Source organism: Macrotis lagotis, chromosome 5 (genome assembly GCF_037893015.1).
Source record: "Macrotis lagotis isolate mMagLag1 chromosome 5, bilby.v1.9.chrom.fasta, whole genome shotgun sequence".
Lineage (NCBI taxonomy): Eukaryota > Metazoa > Chordata > Mammalia > Peramelemorphia > Peramelidae > Macrotis > Macrotis lagotis.
Window position 1 is genome coordinate 213,840,945 of NC_133662.1, and position 25,979 is coordinate 213,866,923.

At 38.8% G+C, this 25,979-nt stretch overlaps 1 protein-coding gene across 8 annotated transcripts in view; it reads right to left on the bottom strand.

Moving 5' to 3' along the window:
- Nucleotides 1-1,802: 1,802 nt before the first annotated feature.
- Nucleotides 1,803-25,979, bottom strand: part of SLC16A4 (solute carrier family 16 member 4) — a 28,009-nt gene continuing 3,832 nt past the window's right edge. For 2 of the 8 annotated variants that reach the window (XM_074188380.1, XM_074188378.1), the window contains exons 3-9: nucleotides 18,764-18,896; nucleotides 17,508-17,651; nucleotides 17,168-17,329; nucleotides 13,100-13,549; nucleotides 10,256-10,467; nucleotides 9,232-9,325; nucleotides 1,803-2,099 (exon numbers count right to left, since the gene is read on the bottom strand). In XM_074188380.1, the coding sequence (XP_074044481.1) occupies nucleotides 1,924-2,099; nucleotides 9,232-9,325; nucleotides 10,256-10,467; nucleotides 13,100-13,549; nucleotides 17,168-17,329; nucleotides 17,508-17,651; nucleotides 18,764-18,896 (1,371 nt within the window). In that variant the 3' untranslated portion in view covers nucleotides 1,803-1,923. Of the gene's footprint in view, nucleotides 2,100-7,781; nucleotides 9,326-10,255; nucleotides 10,468-13,099; nucleotides 13,550-17,167; nucleotides 17,330-17,507; nucleotides 17,652-18,763; nucleotides 18,897-25,583; nucleotides 25,643-25,979 lie in introns of those variants that run through there. The other 6 variants (XM_074188382.1, XM_074188384.1, XM_074188381.1 and 3 more) reach the window with 6 other exon arrangements.

A 25,979-nucleotide genomic window follows, 5' to 3' on the forward strand; every position in this document is an offset into this window, starting at 1 on the left:
GATTTAGACATCCTGGGTTTAAGAAGGAGACTCGCTATAATTTGAATGTCTAAATGGCAACTGGAGATAGGAGATTGGAGGTAAGCAGAGAGATTAGGGCAGGAAAGGTAGATTTGAGAAGAATCAGAATAGCTAGAAATAGTAATTAATCCATGGAGCTGCCGAAATGACCAAGAGCAGTGGTCTAGGAGGAGAAGGTGGCCCGGACAGAACTTGACTGGAGGCATGCCCTGGATGGGGGTCCAGCCAAGGAGACAGAAGGAGCGGCCCGATGGGAGGAGGAGGGTTGCTGAAAACTCAGGGAGTAGAAAGTGAGGCTGAGGGGCCAGAAAGCACTGGGCACTTGGGGGACCAAGAAGTCAGAAGAGAGGCACGGGTGGCACCTATTATGGGAAGCCTCAAGGAGCTTAGGGATGCCGGCTAATAGTGGATTTGGAAGTGAGGGTCTTCTGAAGATGGGGGAGACACTGGAGGAGGAGGAACTGAGCTGGCACAGGAGATGGAAGAGAAGAGAGGAGGGTGGGGTTGCAGAGGCCAACCTGCTGGAGGGGACGGACAGACAGGATTGCCCCTGCTTTGATGAAGAGCTGAGGCAGCCTCTGAAAGAGAGGGTCAGGAGGTGTCTGAGGGAAGGATGAGGACAAGGAAGCGCCTGGGGAATGGATCCAGTTTTATTTTTTATTTTTTTGATAAAATATGAGGCAAGGTTCTGGGAGGTTTGAAAAGAGACAGAAAAGTTTGGGAGAGCCCTGGTGGAGAGTGGCATGAGTCAAAGGGAGTTACGGTAGGATTGCCGACAGCAGCGAGGGCCCCGTGGGGTCGGGAAGCCCAGCCAGAGGTGGGTGGCATGTGGCTAGGTAAGGCTGGTACACCCAGGGGTCAGGACAGGGAGAAGAGGAGAGAATGACCAGTGTAGTGTAGAGGAGAAGCCTGGGAGAGAAGTGAAGAGGTGTGTAAGGGAAGGCAAAGGGAGAGGTGAAGAGCCAGCAGCTGGTAGCCAGACGAGATTTCAGAGTGCTTGAACGTTGGTGGGTAGTGGCAGGATTAAGTGGGGGACCACCTCTGTGTGTGACTGAGGTGAGGTGGAGGAATATGGCAAGCAAACATTTCAGAACTGTGGTTGGGTGTTTGAGGAAAGGGGGCCCATGGAGTGGGGAAGGCTGGCAGGCCCTGGGCTAAGTAAGCACTTAATAGACAGATTATCTGATCCTCCAGATTATCTGATCCCCCAGAAATCCTGTGAAGGAGGGACTGCTCCCACCCCCAAGTTACAGTTGAGGAAACTGAGGCAAACACATTCAGTGACATTCCCATGATCACACAGCTGGTTAAATTCCTGAGGTCAGATTTGAACCTAATTCTTCTGCCTCCAGGCCCATGTTCCATTCAAGAGTCAACATGTACATGGAAACGCCTTTGTATGAAGGGAGGACTTAGGGAGGAAAGAAGGCACGTAAACCAAGGAGGAGGGGAGGTGGCTGGAGGTGTGCGCTGGCAGCCACCAGGCCCCGTGCTCTATCCACTGCGCCACCTAGCCACCCCCTCTTGATTAGTTTTAAGGGAAAAATAATAGTGCTTTGCAGGAAGAATAGACTTCAAATGATTTGGAAACATGACAAATGTATTGAATCTTTTTCAAGTTGATGTATAAATAAAAATGGAAAATTCCAGGATCATATATTTGACTAGTTCTGTCTGGATCTTATTTACCATTTATCATTTGATCTATAGGATTGTTGATCTTAGAACTATCTGATGATGACAAAATGGTAGTCCACACTGACACAGGTTAGATTAAAACTAATTTTAATTGAAAGTCTAGTTTTAACTTCATCATTGGCTAGATGGAGATCATTTATTCTTCATGCTTGTCAGGGATCTCTGGTTTGTTAGTTTTTCTCCAGGCTTTAGTGATTGTAGGCTTTATTTTGAATCTTTTGTATTGCTGCTGCTTAGTCGATGTCCTCTCCTGGCAGCCCTTCTCTTTACCCATTTCATGGCCAAGGGCACCAAGAACAGAGGAGCTGATGAAACCAGAAAGCATGTCCCAGAAAAGATAAAGGAATAAATGTATGTCTGGGTGCTGTCATATAGCCAACCTGTAGAGAAAGAGACATTTCTGTGAAGCTGATTATCTTTTCTAAAGAAAAAGTAAAAGACTCTTCTAGAGCAGAACATTTTATCCCTTTTAAGAACTTAGCTCATTTATTTGGGATCTCACTTAGACTTCATCAATTTAATGTAAGTCTTAATCCAAAATTTGGAGATTTTAAAAATAGGACTTAATTTTGAAAAATGATAAAAAGGTAACAAATGTCAGAAAATTCAGAGTATGCTACTTGACTCAAAGAACAATGGTCTCTGGGTTTGGCCCTCATGCCTTTCAGGACTCACTGTTAAGACTGAATGAAATAATTAGGTGTAGAGCACCAAAGAAATACATTGAGATGCTATATGTAGTTTCCTGATCTGTAAGACCTTTGATAAATTCAGGGTTCTTGTGAATGGAAATATATTTAAGGTAAATTCCACATTATAACTTAATTTTAAGAAATTTGATGTGTTTATCTTGGTAGATGAGAAAGAATACAGAATCACATTCTAAAGTCAATCACAGTGTGGTTTTCTATTTCTTGACATAGCAGATCACTGAGAGAGGGAATGGGGATAATGAAAACCAGAGGAGATCCGTTTCCTATTTCTATGTAGCTTGATTAGGCTATTGAACTTGGTAGAATCATTTCCTTATTCCTGCACTAAAGCAGCAGTATGACACTATGCTCCCAGGCAGCTAGGTGCTACAGTGGATAGAGCACCGGCCCTGGAGTCAGGAGGACCTGAGTTCAGATGTGACCTCAGCACTTGACACCAAGTGTGTGACCTTGGCCAAGTCCCTTAATCCTGACTGCCTGGCATCCAGGGCCATCTCCAGTCTCCTGATTCATATCTGGCTACTGGACCTAGATGGCTCTTGAGGAAAAAAGTGAGGCTGGTGACTTAGCACAGCAGCCCCTCACTCAAATCCAGTTCACATGCTTGTCATGGCATCACCTCCCAGATGCTGTGGTCTTCTTCAGAAATAAAGGAAAAACATCAAGTCATCCAAGTAGCTGTTTTGGTCATTTCTTTTCTCCCAAATTCTTGGGGGTTTTAAAGAGAAAACCCCCTGGGCCATATATCCCATTTTTTTCTTGACATTTATTTATCATATGGAAGAGAATACATGTTGTTTATCACTAACTTCAAAAGGATATGTGAACAAATTCACTATTTTTTAAGTTACACATAAACCTCGATTATTGGGCATCCATAATACCATGGTGAACCTTAAGAAAATGAACAACTGAAGACAGATTTATTTATGTCTTTGGTTATCAAAAGAGCAAACAGAATTAGTGAGCTTTGCTAGCAATAACGTAGAAGGTTTACAGATAGGCAAAAGGCGCTTATCTTGTGTCTGTGGATGTAAAAACACAACACAACTATCATTCCATGAAAGTAGTGTCTTTTTCTTTCATGTGATGGATGTGTTGGGTTATATCTCTTTCTGTTCCCTTAATTGGCTCTTCTCCAGAACTGAAAATGTATTTTTGTTTCCTTTTTTTAACGGCAGTACAATAGCTATCTCTTAAAAAAAAAAAACCCAAGAACTTAAAAAATGAAAGCAAGCAGTTCTTTATTCGTTATTTCCTCCCCTTTGGCTCTTTGGTTGTCAGGAGGAAAAAAAAAAGATAACCTTGCTGTTGAATCATTTTCACCCCCTTGTACAAAAAGTCTCTTGTCCAAGTCAGACTGATCACGACTAAACTGTAGAACTGGAAGATGGTGAAATGGTTAGCATCTTACCTGGTTGCCACCACCATGCCCTCATTGTGCCTTTTGAAGAGGAAGATAGATAGTAAAAATACCCATTTTTATTAGTTTTTTTCCTCCAAAATTTAGTAATCTTAAAATTTTGAGAGGCAAAAATAGATGTTTAGGGAAAGTCTGGCCATCTCTATTCTATGCGCTTGAGAGTAGTTACTGATATTTTAAAGGAAATCTTGAATGTTGTTTAAAAATAGAAATAATGAAGATGATTGGGAGAAACAAGAAAGAAGATGGAGAAGGAATTTGTTATCAACTGTTGGATTACTATTGATTTTTACAAGGAAGGTAGCCATGTGCTATTGCTCATTAAAGATGAAATGTTGTTTTAATGTGTCAAGTAATGCTAGGATAGATATATTTCAGAAAGCTCTAGATGAAAAAGGGCTTAAAAAATATCATTGCATTCCCCCAGCCTCTTAGCAAGTAAGGTTCTACCAAGTCTTCTAGACTTTACTGCCCAGAATACCAGGTCAAGGAGTTACTTGTTGGACTGCCAAGCCTGTCAGGTAACAAAATAGGATCAGATAGGTAGATTCATTAGAAGGAAGGGGAATATCATTGATATCTTTTATAGAATATTAGTAGATGACAGTAAACCAGGACTCTAAAAGCTTCTAGATTGTGGAGAAGTCCATAGTAGAGATGTGTAAGAGACAGGGATTGATGTGCAGAGTTTGAGTTATGGGGTCAGAAGGTGACCCAGTTTCAACTGGACTCATGAAAGTCTGGAAACATCTAAGTGTCTACTGTATGTCCAGTAGTAGTCAAACTGCCTCTTCCTCGAAAGAAAGCTCATTTCTCCCAAATAAGGCAGTGATTGCACCCAGTTTATTTCTGTTTATATAGGATTTAGACCTAGTTGTTTTAATGCTTGAGTAAAAGAATTCTTATTTCAGTGTCCAGGATACTTTAAAGACTGTAATGAAACATGGCCCCACAATTCTGAAAACGAGGTGCTTTGAATGGTTTTGGAAATGTCAGTATGCCCAGGGTCCCCAAGAGAAATACTCAAAAGTTTGGACTAAAACCACATGCTTTTACCAGATCTTAACTGAGTAATCTTTTTCATTAAATTGTTAGCTGCAGGATTCCCTAGAGTCTTGGGTCTTGGCAGTACCTTGAATATAATAAATGCTTGTTGAATTGTGTTGATATTGGACTGAGCTATCCTAAATTTATTTCACAGGAAGTGCTGTTTAATTTTCCTGTTCATCTTCAACATAAATTGAAAAGCCTCTCACTTTAAAGATACACCTGCCTCTCTTTACTGGAAGGTATTAGGCACTTAAAACCCTCCCACCCACCTCCTTGATATTGTAGATAGGTAATCCCTTAAGGAGGCCCTCTCTTGAGTTGTTAGAGTTGTTTATCAAGAGAATCCTGTATAGATAATCTTTTGTGTTCTGGCTCTGTGTGTGTGTGTGTGTGTGTGTGTGTGTGTGTGTGTGTGTGTACCTCTGTGTGTATAGGGAGAAGGGTTAGGGTTAATAGAAATTCTTGAATAGAAGTGATCTAATTTTCTAAGGAGGGAGGGGGGATTCAGAGCAAAGTTTCATTTTGCTAGCATTTCATAAGGAGTTGACACGACCTCTGTGTGTTCTCCCCAAGACACAATATCCTATCTGGAAGGGACTTGAAGGTAACCTTGCCTGCCTCCCTTATATTTTAGATGAAGACCTTGAGATTCAGAGGAGGAAAGGACTCAATCCCTGGTTACCTAGCTAGTTAGTGGCAAAAGTAGCATTAAAATTCACTTCTTCTGACTGCTGGAAAGCAACAGGATTAGGTGACTAGCTTCTTGAGGGATCTCATTATATACTTGGAATTATAATCAATTTGTCATTATTCACTTTGGAGACGGGATTCTTATAATAGAGGTTGCCCAGAATTGTACTACTGACTGGATAAATCATTTAATCTTTGTGGATCTCTACTTTAAAAAAAAAACAACCCATTTCTTAAATTCTATCCATCTTAAAGATAAGAAAATGGAGAGAAGTTTTAGCATACTCTTAAACTTGCACCCTAAGGTGGAGGAGTTAACTCTCATGAGATGCATAATTTCAGGGTTGGAAGAGTCATTAATGGCTCTAGCTCAGGCTTACCCCCAAAGAATTCCTTTTACAAAAGACCTCATGTAACAGCAAATTGCACATGTATTGTAATTCATACTTCTGAATCTTTGAAGGAACTACTGTTGGTAATTATAATTTGCCATAAATGCAGCCTATTGTTAATTAAGTATATGGGGTCTACATTGCTCCTTCTCTAAGGGTCTACTCAGGCTCAGTGAATATAGGAGTGAATTTTTTTTTTTTAAACAACATTTTGGAAGGAGGAAAAATCTTTAAGGGAGGAGGATGCATAGTAATAAAAATTTTATGTAACATCATAAGTGAATTGAGGGAAAATGACTTACTTTTGTACTTATGACAGGTAAGTCTTAATTCCAATCCTTGATGAGGCAATTTAACAAATTTGAGCTTTTAGCAGTTTGAGATTGGTCACACAACATGGATGGAAAATGAAGAATTGCAGGTAAGTGATTTTATTTTTTACTTTGATTTTGTATTTAGGATTTGATGACTGTTTACTTAAATAAGCAGCCCAAGTTTGTTAAAGGTGTTACATTTTCTTTCAAATTTACCTTAAATCAATAAAGACTCATTTGGCATACAGAATAAGAATAGGGAATGTTCTGAAGTATGAGCAATGAGAAATCTGAAAACCAATCCCAGGGTGATCTGGTCAATAGGTAGTAAGTCTAGTGACTTAGTTGGGCCTCAAGTCTCTAGGGCAGTGCTGGAATTCACCCCAGGGTTAGGTCTAGGAGAGGCTACTTCAGCAAGGCTGCTGAGTTTGTCTTGAAGCAGAGCCAGCTTTCTGGAAGATCTCCTGCTGTATTCCTGAGACTTGACAGAAATCAAATTGACTTTTGGGGGTTGGAAAGGTTGGTGGGGAGCAATATAAAATTCATTTTTATGGTCCAATATCTGTGGTGTTCTCATCAGTAAAGTTATGTTCTGATTATGAGTTTATCTACTCTTTATTCTGACAGAAATGGATATAATAATTTTTATAAATCCTTGAAAACATATGTGGATATATTTAGGCTCTAAAACAGTATAAGTGCAATTATGGTATGCCTAAAATTTGACCCACTCTTTGTTGACCATCATTGAATTGAATGAAACAAGTGATAAAGAATAATTTTTTTTTCCTATTTCACTTCCTTACAGAAAGGGGAAAACTGAATTTTCTGGTAAGGTATTAACTCATTCTGACTAGGGATCCCTGGGGAAAGTTGTCTTCTGTGGAAGACTTACGTGATAAAGGGACCTAGAGAGTCTTATAGTCAATTTAGGCAGTAAGAAAGAGAATGTGCTTCCACATGCACTGAAGTTGAAAGACCCATCTTTGGCTTTGTTTCCTGGCATTTTTCACAGATAATTCTTAAGACTATTAAAACTTAAGACAATTCTTAAGAGTATTCAGTACTGTTGAAAAGACTGAGTCAATCAGTGGGTTAATATTTCTGCTGCTGCTTTCCTACTTAAACTGGAGGAGGGATGAGAAAGGTACAGATCTGACTACTGCTATCAGCAAAAGCCCTCCCAGTCATTGTGTTACATGACAGAAAGTTAAGTTGACAGACCTGGGAGCTACCAGAGGATTCTCCCCTTCTTGGTTGCTTACAATCAGATTGGCTCCTGCAGTTAATGAGCTGTTATAGTGTAGGGAGAAGAGTTTAGCTTAATTGTGTTTTCAGCAGCTCCCTGATTCAGGTCCTTAGAGAAACATTTACTACCTAGTAATGACATCTCTTTCCTTGACATTACAAAAAATTAGAATTTACACGAGATTTACAAGTTGTTTGCTTTTAAAATATATATGTATAGATAATGTACATATATATAAAATATACATAAACAGACATACATATGTATGTGTATACAATGTACATATATAGACATGTGTATGTGTATATGTGTGTTTATATGTGTATATGTATATATACACATGTTATGATACAGAATTTGGACATTAGAACATCTGTTAGGATTTCCCTGCTCATTCTAAGTATTTCAATATGCCAATCTCTTGGTTTTGTAATTTCTTTATTATTCTTCTTCCCTTACCCCTCAAGACCTTCTTTTAGTTTTCCAGTATGCAGAAATCTTGAAATTTATTTTTAAAAGTTTAAACACTAGAATTTCAAATCTCTGTGTGTTCTACCTTTAGGATTATGAATGAAATTATATAATCTCTTACTGATGTATTATTGAGGAACATTTCTTGGTGTCTGAAATCTAACTCTAGTATTAAATTGCTTAGGTGAAAAATAAAAGGTGGAAGATCAAATCCTTTCTTGTCTCCACCTCATGGCTGGTGGAAGCATAAAAGTGAGTTTCCAATGGTTGTATTTTTACCAGATTGGAGAAAGTGTGATATCTATTGTCTGTTGTCTAGCATGCAAAAAACATCTTCTGATAGAAATTGTTCCTCACCTCCTCTGACTCTAGCCCTCAATATGCTGACCTTGTTCAAGAACAGATACCCAGGTGAGATTAAAAAAAGATGGATTTAAGTTGAATTCTTAGTTTGAAGAAATCAGCAAAAAAAAGCATAGACCTGTTATTCTGCTTAGCCTTCTACATCAGAGTACTTCTTTGTCATATTTTGTTCTAATCTTATTAGTTTAGACGATCCCCACATTTCTCATGAAAAGTCAAATGGCTTATCTCCAAGCCATTGTGGAAAGATAAGAATTGAGGAAGATACCTTTGACATGGCCCTGCTGCTGAAGCAAGGAAGGAGACTGGTGAGGAAGAAGCTTCAAGAAGTCAGTCTCAGTGATAGTCTGACAGTTCCCAGGAGATCCCAATAAGCTGTGACCACAGAGTTCTGAAAAGCCCTGACTTTAGGGAAACAGGACCCAGATATCAATCCATCATAGTGGGGCCAAATTCTTCCCCCAAAACCTGTTCCCTTGAAGAGAAGACTCAATTCAAGAAGCATATTAAGTAGACAGGCATAAGACCCATGGGCATGCAGTGCTGGGGGCATAAGGGTGAAGCTGGAAAATGACTCTGGCCTCAAGTGGCTTATCCTTTGAAAAGAAGCCAAGGATTTAAAAAGAAGTATAAATGAAGAGAAAAAGTGTTGAGAGGCACGGCTGAATCTGTAGGAGTGTAGTGTCTGAAGATGTTTGGAGAAAAGCACATAGATCATTTGGGAAAGAAGAAAAGAGGCAAGGGAATAACTCAGAAATGAAACAGTTTTTTTGGTTAATTGTTGATAGAAACTTAGGTGTATATATCAATATTTTCCTGCCTTTTGATTCAGAAGGTAGATCATTACCTGCTATGGGTGGTCCAAAAAGAACAGACAGCCCAGCAAAAAAGGCAGCAAATCCCAAAAAATTGTTGAATAAAGAATTCCCAACGAAATCAACCTGTTGGAATCAGAGAACCATTGTTGGAATATGTAAAGAAATCATTTTTTAAGAAATAAAATTCCAGGTTATTCCAAGTTTCTTTAAAAAAATTTTTTTTAATACATGAAAATTTCAGAGATTCACAGGTCTGAGTGCTGAATGATCACAACCAGATTTCTGGTGTGTTTCATCAAACAACTACAACCTGGAAGTACTTGAAAGAAGGACTTTCCCCCAAGGTACCATGGCCTATTTCATAGAACTAAGCGGCAAACAACTGGTAAGTAACCAACGTGTAGAAATTGAAATTTTAACTAGAACTAATTCAAGGATGCTGTAAATAACCTGTTTTCTTGTCCTTTTTTTTATTTGAGGTATAGGTCTCCATTTAAACCACCATTCATCCCTTGAGCAGGAGGCTGTGACCATGGAGTTCTTAGAGCTCCTTGTGTTGGCAGTGAGACCATTCCTATGTTTGTAGGATCTTTGAATTTATCCTGATTAGCCAGGCCAAAACTTAGCTAGAGAGCTGGAAGCTCTGGCCAGGTTTCAGAATGAATCTGCAGCAAATGGGCAGGGATTTTCAGACTGGAAAATTGGCACACAAGGTCAGGTAACACCCCTTTCTATCCCACAAATGAATATTAGCTCCATTTTTGTGTTTTGTCAGGAGACAAACCACAGGAGCATAGCGGACTGAAGGTGTCTGTAGCCCCTCCTGAGTTTTGCTACGCCCTTCAGTTTCTCTCTTGCCCTACATGGATAGAGCTAAGCTTTCCCAAGATTTCCCCAAGCAGACTTGGGTCTGCTTGGCCATCATAGGCCCCGGGGCAGTTTTCTCTGGCCACCAAATTAACATCTAATTTCAGTCTGTTTAGGGAGAATGCAATAAAACATTGCCTTTCCTTGATGTTTCTTCTAATAGATTTAATGAGTGTGCCTACTCACTATTATAGGGAGTATCAGCGCCAAGTAACAGCCGCAGAACATGGCAAAGAAGATGGAGTAGGTCATGAGCAGAGGAAAGGTGGTGGCCAGAGGGCCGAGCAGGTTGGTGATGCCACAGAGGATGAGGTAAGACTTGTAGTAGCTGTAGTTCTTGATCCAGTGTTGGTCAGCAACCCAACCAGACAGTAAGTGTGCCACTGTCTCGGTGATGCCTGAAAATTGGAAAAGATGCACAGGAAAGCCTGGACTCAAGTTCCTCATCACCTTGAAATGAGAGAAATTATAATGTGACTCAATCCTTAGGCCAGGTGAGGAATGTGAGCCAGGGAGAACAAATGCATTTTATGTCATCTGCCATCCCTGTCTAGCTTTCACAGGTCTGTCTTAAGCGTACCCAGTGAAATAAGAGGAACTCTAAAAGGACTCAGAGCAGCAGGGCTTCAGGGGTGCCGTACTAAAGAAGAGTTGAAACTAACTCAGGATCCCCATTAGCTTCCTTCACACTGAACCACCTTCCAGTTTTTTATTTTCTGCTAAGGAAGCAGAATTCCCTTCAAGTTAGTGTCTTCTTGGGTTTCTGATGGTTGTGAGATGAAAAGGGGCTTAGAGTATAATTAATAAAGTTTTTTAAAAAGGAAAATTGACTCTTTCTTATGACCTTATGTAAAATGTTGATAACCTGTGGACTCTGCAAGTTGTCAGTACTTAGCAATAATGGATGGCTCAAACATGACTGGTAAGAAACCTGATGATCACATTAGCTTACAGAACACTGGCTCCTTCCGTCTATTCTCCTGTGAATTGATTAGAAGGCTGGAACATAAATCATGTTTGTGATTTTTTTTCCCATTGTGGTAGGCTCTCATCAACTTTCTTCTTAAAATCCTTTATCCTATTAAGAATTTATATAAAATCAAAAATTCAAATCAAGGGATTCATGGACAAAAGTCTGAGTGGCATGTGGTTTTTTTAACTATAGATAATATTTCTAGTTTGGATATAACATAAATTGTTAGAGAACTTAACTTGCTCCAGGAAAGAGGGATACTTAAAAGCCCCAAACCACACTTTGTATATCAGTTTCCCATAGCCATCAGTAATGGAAGATTCATATAGACAGATAAGCCATTTTTATTTGGCCCAGTTGTATAGCAAAAGCCTTAGTATGGATTTACAAGATATATGAAAAGTTAATTCAATAATCATTTATTAAGTAATCTGCTCTGTGTAGGCAGGAATAGGAATATGAAGACAATATGAAAAAAAATGGTCCTTGTACTCAAATAGTCAGCATTCTACTGAGGAAATGCAATTGTGCATAGATAATTAAGTGAAAAATCTGAAGAGGGTGAGAGTAGTAACAGTTATACAAGCATCAAGAAAGGATTTCTTCTTACAGGACATAGAAGATGAATTGAACCTTGAAGAAAGCTTAAGATTCCAAGAGGCAGGGGAAGAAAGATTCCAGCCGTGGGGAAAGTCTTGGAAACTGGGAAATGAGAAAATGAGTGCAGGCAGCATCAGCTAGATTAGAAAAGCAGCTAATTAGCTTTTTTTTGTGGATTTTTTAAATGTAAATATTTTAATCTCAATTTGACTTTGAAATAAAGCTATTATGATACAAGATCAGCCAAAAGAAAAGGAATCTACAATATAAAATAGGGATGCTTTTGAATACTCTGCGACTCAAGCAATTATTGAATCAGCTTTATAGATGATTATTAAAATGTTCTGTATAGGATTTCATATCCTAATTAGAGGACTATGCATCAGCGAGTTCCGACACAAGTTTCCATAAATGCTGGTACAAAATACAAATGGAAAAAAAAGGCAGTAAGTCCAATTATGGGCCAATCCCTGCTTATTGGTAGGGTTGTTAAGTATAAAAACTAGATTGGAGGTGCCCCTAAGCTCTAGTAGGGGGAGAAAAACCTCTAGGGAAATTGTAGCTAGGGAAGATGTTTGGGTTGGGAATTCACAGGGCTAGTTGAGTAGCCCCAGGAGGAGTTGATTGGTATACCCTTCCAGAAGCAATGACAGCATGATTTGGTTACAATTCTCAGAGAGGTAGAGGTGAAAAACTTATTCATGAATAGAAGTTATTCCCCAAAATGCAATTATTATTATTTATAAAAAAAAAATTTGCAGTGTTTTCCATGCTAACCTGAGATTGCTACTATTGACTGTATTCCCTCATTTATAGCTATGGAAATGGGCTTAAAGAGGTTATGATTTGTTTCTGGTCATCAAGCTAGTAAGCAATAGAACGAAGATTTTTCTTGGGCTAATAATAAAGCTAACTTGGTTCAGTGGACATGGACAATGCCATTGAGACCTGGGGTGTCTTGTTTCTCCCATTCCTTCGCTAACTAATGCTTTGAGCCAGTCAATGAAACAATAGGATTTCAGTTTTCTCTCTAAAATGAGGGAGGTTTGATAAGATATCTGAGATTCTTCATCTCTAAAATTATATAATTTTATATTGAACTATCCTAATTTAATGAGAAATCATATGATGAGTCAGGAAGATATTTTACTTATAAATGGGTCTTTGGAGCTAATTGCACATTGACTGGCATATAATAAGCCTAAATAAATAATGATTGATTTGATCATTTAATAGCATAGTTTACAAAGGTCTGTATTTAGGGAAAACCTTAAGCAAGACTGGGGGAACTCCTTTTACAGACCCCATTTTGTTATTTTGCGGTCTCCTCATCCCCCTTCTTCTTAAAAAAAATGATAGGTTGTTCTTCTATAAAGTTAGACCCATCCTTACTTTTTGAGTATAAAGCTAACAGCCTGGAAAACAACCAACATGAATTAAAGTCTCAATTTTCTTACCAGCCATTGAAATTAAATAGGAGGCATCCATGGTGTCTATCCCCAGAGTGTTAGCTCTGGCTACCAGATGGAAAGTAGGGATGAAGTATGCTAGCTGGCAGAATATAAAAGAAAAGGTGAATATGTAGAATAAAGGGTTCTTAAATAGAGAGAAATCAATGAGCTGCCTGGGAGTCTTTGGGGCTCTATTTCTGTCACAAGATTGAGGTTTGCTGCTAAAGATCTCCTGGTCATCGTCTTGGGATCCTTGACATGTTTGTTCATCCTTTCTGACCAAGAAGTTTCCAGTGGGAGACCCCAGGCCATCATCTCTGGCCGAAACTTCCACTGGTCTCACTGCATCCAGATTTGTGGAAGCCACATGCACTTCACTTTTGAGGTTGATGGGCCGTAAGAGCATACTGGAGGGTACCAAATTCAAAGAGATCGCTCCAAATATTAGAAGGGTACCTAGATAAAAAAAGAGTTAATGTAACTTAGCTGCTGCTTCTCATGTTTCTAGGTTTGGTAGAGATTTCATTATTAAAAGTTTTGAGCTGAAATAGTCATATCCCTAAAGTTGATTTAAAAAATTCCTTGTAATTTGAAATTATAACTTGAAGCATTAAGTTTCCATGGTTACAAGGAACACTGCAGTTTTTACTGGGGAAGAAGGGTCCTAGAAGGTAAAAGAGGTATGTAAAAACAATTTTTTTTATTAAGGATTTTATTTATTTTCAGTTTTACAATTTTTTTCCTAATCATACTTCACTCTCCCCACCCCCCCACAGAAAGCAATTTGTCAGTCTTTACATTGTTTCTGAGTTGTACATTGATCCAAATTGAGTGTGATGAGAGAGAACTCATATCCTTAAGGAAGAAACATAAAGTATAAGAGATATCAAGATCAGACAATAAGATAACAGGTTTTTTTTTTCACTAAATTAAAGGAGATAGTCCTTGGACTTTGTTCAAACTCCATGGCTCTTTATCTGGATACAGATGGTATTCTCCATCGCAGACAGCCCCAAATTGTCCCTGATTGTTGCACTGATGGAATGAGTGAGTCCATCAAGGTTGATCATCACCCCATGTTGCTCTTAGGGTGTACAGTGTTTTTCTGGTTCTGCTCATCTCACTCGGCGTCAGTTCATGCAAATCCCTCCAGGCTTCCCTGACTTCCCATCCCTCCTGGTTTCTAATAGAACAATAGTATTCCATGACATACATATACCACAGTTTGTTAAGCCATTCCCCAGTTGAAGGACATTTACTTGATTTCCAATTCTTTGCCACCACAAACAGGGCTATGAATATTTTTGTACAAGTGATGTTTTTATCCTTTTTCATCATCTCTTCAGATACAGACCTTTTAAAGTATGACTCAGTTCTCTGTATATTTTAGAAATGAGTCCTTTGTCAGAAACATTAGTTGTAAAGATTGTATCCCAGTTTACTACATTTCTGGTTTTATCTGTGCAAAAGCTTTTTAATTTAATCGAAATCATCTAGTTTGTTTTTAGTGATGTTCTCCATCTCTTCCTTAGTCATAAACTGCTTCCCTTTCCATAGATCTGACAGGTAAACTAGTCCTTGATCTAATTTTCTTATAGTATTGTTTTATGTATAAATCCTGTATTCATTTGGATCTTCTTAGGGTGTGAGGTATTGATCTAATCTAAGTTTCTTCCATAACAGTTTTTATCAAAGAGAGAGTTTTTATCCCAATAGCTGGACTCTTTGGGTTTATCAGTTGCACCTAGTCTATTCCACTGATCCACCACTCTGTTTCTTAGCCAATTCCAGACAGTTTTGATTACTGATGATTTATAATATAATTTTAGATTGGGTAGGGCTAAGCCCCCTTTTTTGTACTTTTTTTCATTAAATCCCTGGAAATTCTTGACTTTTTCTCCATATGAATTTACTTACAACTTTTTATAACTCATTTAAAGTAATTTTTTTGGAATTTTGATTTGGTAGGGCATACAGTAGTTTAGTTTTGGTAGAATTGTCATTTTTACTATATTAGCTCTACCTATCCATGAGCAGTTGATATTTGTCCAGTTATTTAAATATGATTTAATTTGTGTGAGAAGTGTTTTATAATTGTTTTCAAAAAGTTTCAGAGTCTGCCTTGGCAAATAGACTCCCAGGTATTTTATATTGTCTGAGGTTACTTTGAATGGGATTTTTCTTTCTAACTCTTCCTGCTGTATCTTGCTAGTTATATATAGAAAAGTTGAGGATTTGTGAGGGTAAAAACAGAATTTAAAGATACTCAGATCTGGCTCCCCCCCCTTCTTTTTTAGGGTCTAGATAACAGGGGCTCAAAATAAGCCTGCCTCTCTTCAAAAATCTGGGGCATTGGGGGTGGGGGGTGTCCAGCATTCTACTAATTAGAGATTAATTTGTAAGCTTTTAGAAATTGTCATGTTTAAGCATTAGAAATCATTTCTACCTCATTTTAAATTATTTTAATTATGTTAGCATTTAGTAAGAATTACTCAGGTTTTAGGCAAAGAATTGTAGCATTTGGGATATCTTCAAGTGGGGTTTTGGGGCCTAATGTATAAGCTGCCACAGGGGCCTGTGAAGTGAAGGGCTAGGTGGGGTTACCAGAGAGTTCAGAATAGGAAATGAGAAGGGGCTGCAATTTCATCCATAGATCACTGAAAATCATTTTACATATTATCTATTCATTACCAAATCAATTACCAAATAATAGTCACATGAGAGTTAGTGTAAATTGAATTGGATAATTGGTCAGATTCTTCAGTGGGTGGTACATAGTGGCACCTGCCCCTCTAGAGTTACTGTGAACAGATAGAGAACAATGCATTTAGTTTTGTGATCTTGGGCAGATGTGACAGGGAGCTGATATGGGAAATATTAGCTTATGCTTTGCAGATTTTATCAGTCATTTTTATATAACTGTAACATTCAATATAGGAAGAGCTAAGAATGAGGGATCAATATTTTTTATAAAGATATTTGTTTTAAAATGTTATCTTTTAAAAAAAGAATGACTAAAAGGAAAACCTGGAGGTGAATATTTCAACTATTAGTATTCTACTAGTATGGGGAAGGTAGGGTCATATTGGAATACCTTGGCAATGTAGATTTAGTGTATCTAGTTAAAAAATTTTTGGAACTTAGTACATAGGCTAGATGGGGGAACTGGTTTTCATCCTGTGACATTTTGAATTATATTAGAAGAAAATAAATAAGCATGAAGCCCAGTTATTTGTTAATTTCAAAATGTATGACCAGAACTATAACATTCACTTCTCAAGTGGTTTAAGAAGTATCAAGAACCAGTTGTATAGGCTTTGTACTCTCTGGAGAATGAGTATTGAATATCATCATAGGACAAATAAAACTTGTGGAGCTGGGCCTGTGGACCCAGGTCCTCTGTGTATTTCAGTTTGATGGATACCTTGTTTTGCACATCAGCAATGTCCCCATGAGTCTTCCCTTATAATAAAGTAAAAGAGTTATGGAAAAAGTATACAGATCCTTAATCAACAGCACTGTTGACATCTGTCCCCTCCCTCTCCAAATCACTACCCCCTGTCTCCAGAAAGGGGATCACTCCTCTAGGGATAGGATGGTATGAGGGGGTCTGGGGTCTATATGTGTGTGGTATGTGTATCAAATGTTGATTTTTATCCTCATTAAATTTACGAAATGTATTTACTGTCATTAAGCTTAGAATTTATTTTCTGCTTTATTGCTAATCTTAAAGGAAAAACTGCCAAGATATCTTTTTTACTTGGTCATTTTCACTGCTATTTATTTCCAAGTTCCACAGAATATTTCTCCCTGGTGACTGAACCCTGCTAGTTAATAAGAGAGTGGTAATGAGCTCTAAAAGCCTTTGTGTGATGCCTGATGGTAAAGCTGTGCAGACAATTTACCTATTCCACTAGTTCATCTCTAGGGAGTAGGAAATGAAGGGTCTTTTCTCCTTCCACTCATTTCCCATTAAATTGGTTGCTCCAGCATCCAGCCATCAAGTTACCAAGGAAGAAAGGAATGTATAACAAAATTTAAAATGTCAGTAGAGTCATTGTCAGGACAACTCACCTGGCCAGTCATATTCATCTATCAGGATTTTTGTGAGAGGTGCCAGCACAAATGTTAGTCCCATCCCCGAACGAGCAAGAGCAGTTGAAAAAGCCAGTCGTTTTTTGAAATATTTAGCAACCATCACAGCAGATGCATGGTACAAGAAACCAGAGCCCAGGCCTAAAAAGAACAAAAACAAACCAAAAGCAAAAACTTGGAATCATGTTCTCTACTATTGATATGTGTAGGGATTCAAAAAACATGTACAAGATGACATGTGAGTAAACAACCCTAACTGAACCAATCTAGAACAAAAGTGATTAGCTAATGTCAGCAAATTGGATAAGTTTAAACTCACCTGGAAGAAATCCCATAGAAATGCAGAGAAAGGAGATGCTTGTGGCCAAGCTGCTGATGAAGTATCCAGTGCAAATAAGGAGAGCACCTAGAATGGAAGTTGACTTCTCTCCTAATTTTTCACAGAAAATGGCAGCTAGTGGAGCTTGGGAAAAAGGGAATGAAACTTGAAAAAAAGTTATTCTCGAAATAAAGACAATGATTATTAAACTTTGTAGTGTAAATTAGGAAAGAGTGCCCAGACTCATTATTATTTTGTGATTTCTAAGATGAAGAGGTTTTGAAGGAAAATTTAAAACCTTAACTTTCAAACTGCATGCATACCCTATAGAACAATAGCTATGCTGAGTTATTGGATTGGATGGTCACAACATCCTGGTTACTCTGTTGTAATCCAGGATTAATTAGAAGTAAAAGAAATTTGGAGTTCCTTTTGGAGTATGGCTGAGGGCCAGGGGTAGGTCAGCTTTGTGAAAGTGTTAAGAGAGAGAGGGGCAGTGAGAGATGAAATAATTAAATAGGAAGTGTATAGGAGGGGGGATTTGGCATAAGTGTTCTAACAATTTATTGTGCAATATGTATTGAAAAACTAGTATTTAAGCTGAAACAAAAGGGAGGGGTTTCCAAAGGGTGAACGAGGGGTTTTGTGTGTGTGTGTGTGTGTGTGTGTGTGTGTGTGTTTGTTGAGGAAGCTGATTGGGGTCCCAGATAAAAGGCAAATTGAAGTGGTTAGGAGCAAAAACCTACCTAGGTCAGTCCTTGAAGTCATCTTTTTATTCATAGAAAATCAGCAGTTTCTGCTCTATCTCTTTGCATCTAAGGGGTATTCTTATGCTAAATTCTTGTGAACTTGGAATATTCAGTGTAATAAATTCATTTTAAATTATCAGTGCAGTTTGAATCTGTTGTTTGCTGTGGTACAACATCCTTAGAATTGAGGTGGTTAAATGATGGCTAGGAGAGGATAGTTATATGTGGTTATAAATTAGATCTTGAAAACTTGACCTGATAGTGGTTCAGTCTGCCAGACAGGTAATTCTATTCAATTTGCAGGGTTTGGGAAAGATAACATGTCATCCAGGGACATCATCTGTAGTTCTGGAAGACAGGTCTGCATTGAAATTGGACACTCAATGGGATGTTGATGTAAGACTTGGATATTGATAGGTCAGTGTGAATTTTGGCAAAGGTTTCCTAGGTTAAAGGCACTTTCTCAGTGTCTTCCTTCAACCTGTCATGGCTGCTACCTACTAATACCTGTAAGAAAGCGCAACGAGGACAGTAATGATCCGATCCAGCCAATATGCTCTGAAGTATCACCAAATTCTTCTTGAAAAACCACGAAGAAAATTGCAAAGGTTTTGGTCAGTCCCATTAGAATCATATTTACCTAAATCAAAGCAGGCCAGAGAGTTCTGGTCAGTGACTGGGTTATTGGGCAATTCCCAGAGGAGAGCAATAGAAAACCATCCTATGAGAGACAGTTGAAGGAGCTAGTATGTTTTATCCTGAAGTGCAGAAAGGATTCAGTCTTCTAACTGAACTCCCTGGGCCTCAGCTTCCTTATGTGTTGAATCAGGGATTAGCTTCAGATCCCATGTTTTTTCCCAGTTTCAAAGTGGTCCAGGACCCTGACAGCTCAGGTTATTTCTAGGTGAGAAGTGGTTTTGCACAGGGATAAAGAGTCAGAGAAGCCATCAGCTGTGTGACTTGGGGCAAAGGCCTTTCTGTGTTAAATGAGGGGACTGCACTAGGTTCTGGGAGATCCCTTCCAGCTTTGAATCTGGGGCATTTTGAGGACTGACTCCTGATTGTAAATTATCTGATGGGTTTTGTCCTGGGTCTCTTGAGAGATTTAATTTTGTGAATTTACCTAAGCATTCATTATATTTTCATCTTGCTTAGCCTTAAGATAAGAATCCTTTTCCAGTCATCTTTTAAGGAAGAATGGTATTTAGCCCAAAGATGGTGTTGATCCATAGCCCAAATTGTTACCTGGGCTTCCTTTCCAGCAGCAACTGATGGACCCTCTAGCATTGTATCAGCTATTTTAACACAGTGCTCAGACTTCCTTTGGGCTTTATCTTTGAATTCTAAGATAATCATTGAGCTACGAGAATGAGTGGGGAAGGGAATATATATTATTAACCCACCATGTTATACATTTACATTCATGTTTTCTATACTGACTGGAGGCTAACATGAGGGCATCCATGTGAAGGCTTGTCTCATTGCACACAAGCTTTTTTTTTTCAAAGTTGGGTAGGATTCTTTTCCTTTCCCCTTTTTACTGCACCTTGGGGGTAAGCCAAAATTTATTACGGATTAGACATCTCCACAAAGGAGTGGAGTAGAAAAATGACTGTTGACAAGGAAATTCATCGCTCTTAATCTATGACAGCATGGTTCCTTAGCTACTCGATAGGTGACCCTGCTAACCTTGTAATCCTCATCTATCGCTTCCCCCCTCCCCAGTGTCTTTGAGGAGGACCTGAGTTCAAATCTAGCCTCAGACACTTAATAATTACCTAGCTGTGTGGCCTTGGGCAAGTCACTTAACTATATTACCTAGTAAAAACAACAGAAAAGGGGTAGCTAGGTGGCGCAGTGGATAGAGCACCGACCCTGGAGTCAGGAGTACCTGAGTTCAAATCCAGTCTCAGACACTTAATAATGACCTAGCTGTGTGGCCTTGGGCAAGCCACTTAACCCCATTGCCTTGCAAAAAAACAACAAAAAAAAGATTGATTTCCTTAGATGCTAAAGGTTAGGCCTCTTCTCCTCTAGCTACACAAGCTAGGTCCTTGACACAAATTTCAGTACTGTGCTATTCACCTCATTGAGGTCCACATTGAGAAACTGCCGATTTACACTTAGCCTTATTGACACTCCCCCAAGTTTTAGGAGCAGTCTGTGGCATCTTGTGTGCTTCCTCTCCCATCAAATGGTTACTGTGTCCATGGCCATCTGAAGTTGTCCTGATCCATATTGGACCACTGAACCAGAGGGCTCCAAAGGAGAAAGTAAGGCTGGTAACTTAGCATGCCCCCTCACTCAAATCCAGTTCATGTGTATGTCAGGGCATTACTTCTCCTATGTCATGGTCTTTAAGACCGAAGGACAAACATCAGTCTTCACTATCTTGGGTATCCTCCTGGAACACTTTTTGGAGAACACTTGGAATTGAAGTAATGGTCTCCCTGACCACTCTGATAATCTGTCTCACTGGCTAGTCTATCTCCAATGGACACTTAAGACTAAGGAGTCTTGTTTACTAAAGCCAAAGGCAATTATGTATTTCTGAAAAGGTTTTAGGACCTGACAAGAATTCTACCCATCAAATAGCAAAAGAAGTGAGTATTCATTTCCATTCTGGACACATTAGGATCATTGCCAACAAACTTGGACACCTACCAGCACCTTCTGTACTTGGTTACTGAACCAGAAGATTCCTGATAACATTTCCTAGTCATGCAGGTTGAGGGGCAGAAAATAATACTGGGGAGATCTTTTTCTTGGAGCCCCTAGCAACTACCCTCAGCCTATCTTTCAGAGAATGTTCATACAGTTTAGCTCAGACATTTCCAAGCTTTGATTAGTAAGGAAAAGCTTGCCCGTGATCCTGTTTTGTAGTGACCTATTTGTTTCTTTCACCAGAGAATGATCTTCAGTGAAGTAAAGATAAAGCAAAAACCTTTAGCAGGAAAATGAAATCCTCACTGAAGTAAGGTCATTTGGCCTGAATGATTTACATCCATAGGTTCTAAAAGAATGTGCTGTGATTATTAACTTGCTTTTGGTCATCTTTGAAGCATCATTGGGGGAGGGCTGTGCTTCACCAGGATGGTAGAGACTCAACTGTATCCTAAAAGGATGGGTTGAAGAAACTGGAGATATATCTCTTTGAGGAGAGTATTTTATTTAAATTTCTCCCTAATGTGACTTTCTGCAAACCTTTTCTAAACTGCTTGTTTCTTCACACTTTTAGTGGATGACTTGGTCTCTTCTAGGTACTTGTTCAGGTACATACTGGATTAGGTGACCTCTGAAATAGCTTTCAATTTAAGATTTTATATTTCAGTGAAATAGGGGATGCCTGACAAAAGCTTCCTAAACATTATGGTTTAATTCTATTCTCGCCCAACTCTGAGGAAGAAGAGTTCCTCTACCTGTGACCAAAGATTCAAATTAAAGATGCCACATTTTAGGGAAGGACATTGATAAACAGGAGTAGGTACAAAGGAGTGTGAGGAATCTAAAAACTGCTCCAAAAGAATGGTTTGCATTACTTTACCTGTGTCCTTGAACCCATTTTCTCTAGTAATTATCTCCCTATTTTTCATCTGCCAATAAACATATTTAGGCCTACTCAAATTACTGTTTTTGATCCTTCTACAATGTTTCTACCCTCTTTACTGCCTTTCCTTTTTTTTTTTTTGGAAAAAGACCAAATTTGATTGCCTCTTTTTCCTCACCATCTCTCTTGAAATATGGCTTCCCTCACTATCACTTTATTGAAACAATTCCTATGGGTCCTAATAATTATCACATCTGATGGTCTTTCTTTTAGTCCTTCATGGCATTTCTGTAGTATGTGATACTCAGTCACATTCAGATAAAAACAAGTCTTTGTAGAGTTCACACTCTTCAATAGTCGGGATGTGAACTGTGCATAGATAAACTAATACAATCCAGAATGAAGACTTCGGTTATTTTAGCTATAGTGGAATTAGGAAGGACTCCATGGAGGATATGGCAAGTAAGCTGAGCCTTGAACAGAATTAAGAGATTGATAGCAAAATCAGGAGTAAAATTTGAATGGAATTCAAAATGTGAAAGTGAACAGAGTGAAATGAAGTGGAAAAAAGGATTAAGGCAAGTTGAGGCTACACAGTGGAGGCCTTTTAATGTCAGTTGAGTTTCTACTTAAAATTCTGATAACTATCCTAAGGGAAAGGACTTGACTCTTGCCCCATAATGCAGCTCTAGAACCATAGAGTTCTAGAGCTTAGAGTCATCTTTCAGTTCCCTTTTCATAATCCTTTTAAAAAGGGGGATTCAAGGGGGCAGCTAGGTGTCAAAGTGGATAGAGCACCAGCCCTGGAGTCAGGAGTACCTGGGTTCAAATCTGGCCTCAGACACTTAATTACCTAGCTGTGTGGCCTCGGGCAAGCCACTTAACCCCATTTCCTTGCCAAAAAAGGGGGATTCAAGTTCATTTCCAACCTCCAATTTAAATTTATATAGCCTAGAAAGCCTTCCCCCTAGTTTTGGCCTTACTTCTTTTAGAATAATCTCACGCACTTTCATAGGTTAAACCTAACATCTGGTGATGCTCATATAAACATCTCTAACATAGGTTTCTCTTTGAGCCTCAACTTCATGAAGAGCACCTCTTGGCCAGTTCATAATGTACTCTCTTTACTAGATTTAACATATAAAGCTGAGCTATTTGGCGGTTTTAGATAGGCACTACAGATGGATGAGCTGGGTCCAGAACTGATAAGAGGAAGGGAGTGGCCAAAGCAGATTGCCTTCTTTTGGGAGATGGGAAGGAGGGAGAAAAATTGTAAAACTCAAAACCTTGGAGAAAAAAAATAATTGGTGGAAGCCATTGAATATAACTGGAAATATTTATGTAATATAAAAGAGTGGGCCAGTTTGCTCTTCAGAAATTATTAGTGATCTAAAGATGCTACTTGAAACAACAATCCTTTTTTTAAAAGAAATATTAAGATAATGCCATGACTCATTTGGGCCCACCTTTTCCTAAAATGTGACCAGCAGTTTGTATTTAGTCCAGCTTTGAGAAAGCCAGCCTCTTGGCCTCTTGCTAAGTTTTAGTCTAGTCATTTTTGGCAGTTCTGCTTGTTTTTTTTCCTTTTATAGGCTAACTGAGCATCCTCCACAGGCTTCCAAAAGCCACTATTGCTTGGATCTAGCAGCTGATTAGATGTTGAGAATTTAATTTCAGTCATAGCAGTGATTCACAGTTTAAGTTTATTACGCATTCTCTGGTGGTTGAGTGGAACAGCTGCTGGGGACAATCCATCCATTCTCAAAAACTCAGGTGACTTGTCAGTATAAGTTTTCTTTTGATCTTGGCTATGATACACCTCATTTTCAGTCGTATCATACATGTTTTTGACATATGGCTTCCCTCTGGTTCTCAAGTTAGAGACACCTCAGATGGGCACCTGTGTCTTAACTGGAGAGATGGCACCAAGGCCTTCTTGGGAAATTAATGGTGTTGATCATCAGAAGTTGAAGTCAGCGACCTCCTCTAAAGACTTTGGGCAACATGAAACTGATTTTACCACTACAAACAATATGCCTTTGGAGAAATTTTTGTAGAAAGTATTTTTTTCAAACAGGATAATTTTAAGCTTTCTTTCAAGGTGGCAAAAGGGTGAAACATTTCTCAAGTTTTTTTTAGTTAGAATCATGCAATCTGTGAAGTTATTAAAAAAAACTTCCACAAGTGAAAATCAGTTTTTGGCACATGATTTCTTGAGGACAATTTACTCTTTTCATTCATTCCCAAGCAACTTGCGAGTCTCTGAAAGTTGTACAAAGCATTCACTTCTTCCTAGTATATATAGCAGTAGTCTCCTAACTGTTCCCCAAGTCTGTCCTGTCCCCTTCTGTCAATTCTCCCTCCTTCCAGCTGCCCACTGAAGTACAGTTTGGACCACAAAACTACTGCTCAGGAAGCTCTTCCTAACTTTTAGGATGACATAAACACCTCTTTGTTTGGCATTTCAAATCCTTGACAGTTTGGCTTTAGGCTTTTTATACAGGATGATTGTTATTTTGCCTCATATACAGACTGTATGTAGCTGTAGGAATTTTATTGATGCTTTTCATGGACAGCATCTCTAGTTTCCATGCTTCTGCCTATAATAGGACTGTTCCCCAATTTTACTCTCTCCTCTTCTTTCTCGGCTTCAGCTCAGGTGCTACCTTCCCCAAAGTGCCTTCCAGGTTATAGTGTCCCTACCCACATCCCCTGTATATTACAGTGTGAATCCTGTATTTCAGGTTATGTTCTAAATATAGGATTTTAACTGGCTTACTTTACTATTCCCGGGTCCTGACACAGTCCTGGCACATAGAATAGGAGCTTAATAAGTACACACTGAATGAAGACCCCACCCAAGGACCACCTCTTCTACTTGCTGACTTACCAGGACATTTCCTTTCCCTCTAACCTTAAGACATATGATAGCTAGCCTTGTAGAAAAAATTCTGGTATCTACCATGGATACTTTGCCACTTTCTAGACAGTGTGGGTAGTTAGGTGGTGCAGTGGATAAAGGGGTGGACTTGGAATCAAGAGGACTCAATTATTTGATTTCAAATCCAGCCTCAGACACTTATTAGCTGTGTAATCCTGGGCAAATCACTTAATCCTGTTTATCTCAGTTTTCACATCTGTAAAATGAACTGGAGAAGGAAATAGCAAACCACTTCAGTATCTTTGCCAAGAAAACCCCAAATGGGGTCATGAACAAGACATGTGGTCTGCTCATTGTTGGGCTGAACTAAGAAAGGGTCACCTGAGGAGTAGTTTTATTTTTGAAATTTGTTTATCTTAGATAAAATTATTTGGACCATCTCTTCATTTTCCCTCTACCAACACTATCACACAAATAGTATACACCCAATGTAGAATTGCTGTTAAGAATAGCATTAAAATTATACTTGTGTATGGTTGTGTGTAGACCCAGCTTTGGACTTTGCTACCATTGTAGGAATGGATAGTAGGCAAGATTCAAATCTGCCTCTCTTCATTATTCCATAGGTTAACTTGATCCTTCTTTGCTTTTCCCCCTCACAACTCCTTGAGGGAAAGGGAAGGAGATTATTTGTAGAAGTGTTCGTTAAGTCTGGTTACTTTTTAACAATGGGAAAACTCAGGGTAGGAAAGATTAATGTCCTAGTAGGTTTTGGTTTATTTTTTCAGTTAAGAAAGTTACAAATTCCAGGGGCAGCTAGGTGGTGCAGTGGATAGAGCACTGGCTCTGGAGTCAGGAGGATCCAAGTTAAAATCCAGCCTCAGACACTTAATAATTACCTAGCTGTGTGACCTTGGGCAAGTCACTTAACCCCACTGCTTTGCCAAAAAAACCCAACCTAAAATAAAAAAAAAGAAAAGTTTCAAATACTCATGTATAGACGATGAATCTTAATCCATTTTGCTTAGCAGGAAAATTCTGCTACTCTCTTTGCCCCTTTCTGTAAAGATGAGTGTTGCTATCTTGCATGATTGGTTGTCCTTCCTTCTAGAAGGCCACCAAAATGACATCACTATGTTGGGGTCAAGGTACACTGTACTGTGTCTAACTGCGGCTCATCAGAATGGATCAGGCACCAATACTCCATATGAACGTTTAGAGTAGAGATGTCTCTAAATTTCCTCATCCCATTTCTTTTGAGCTGCTACAATTCTGCTTTGCTCATAGAGCACAGC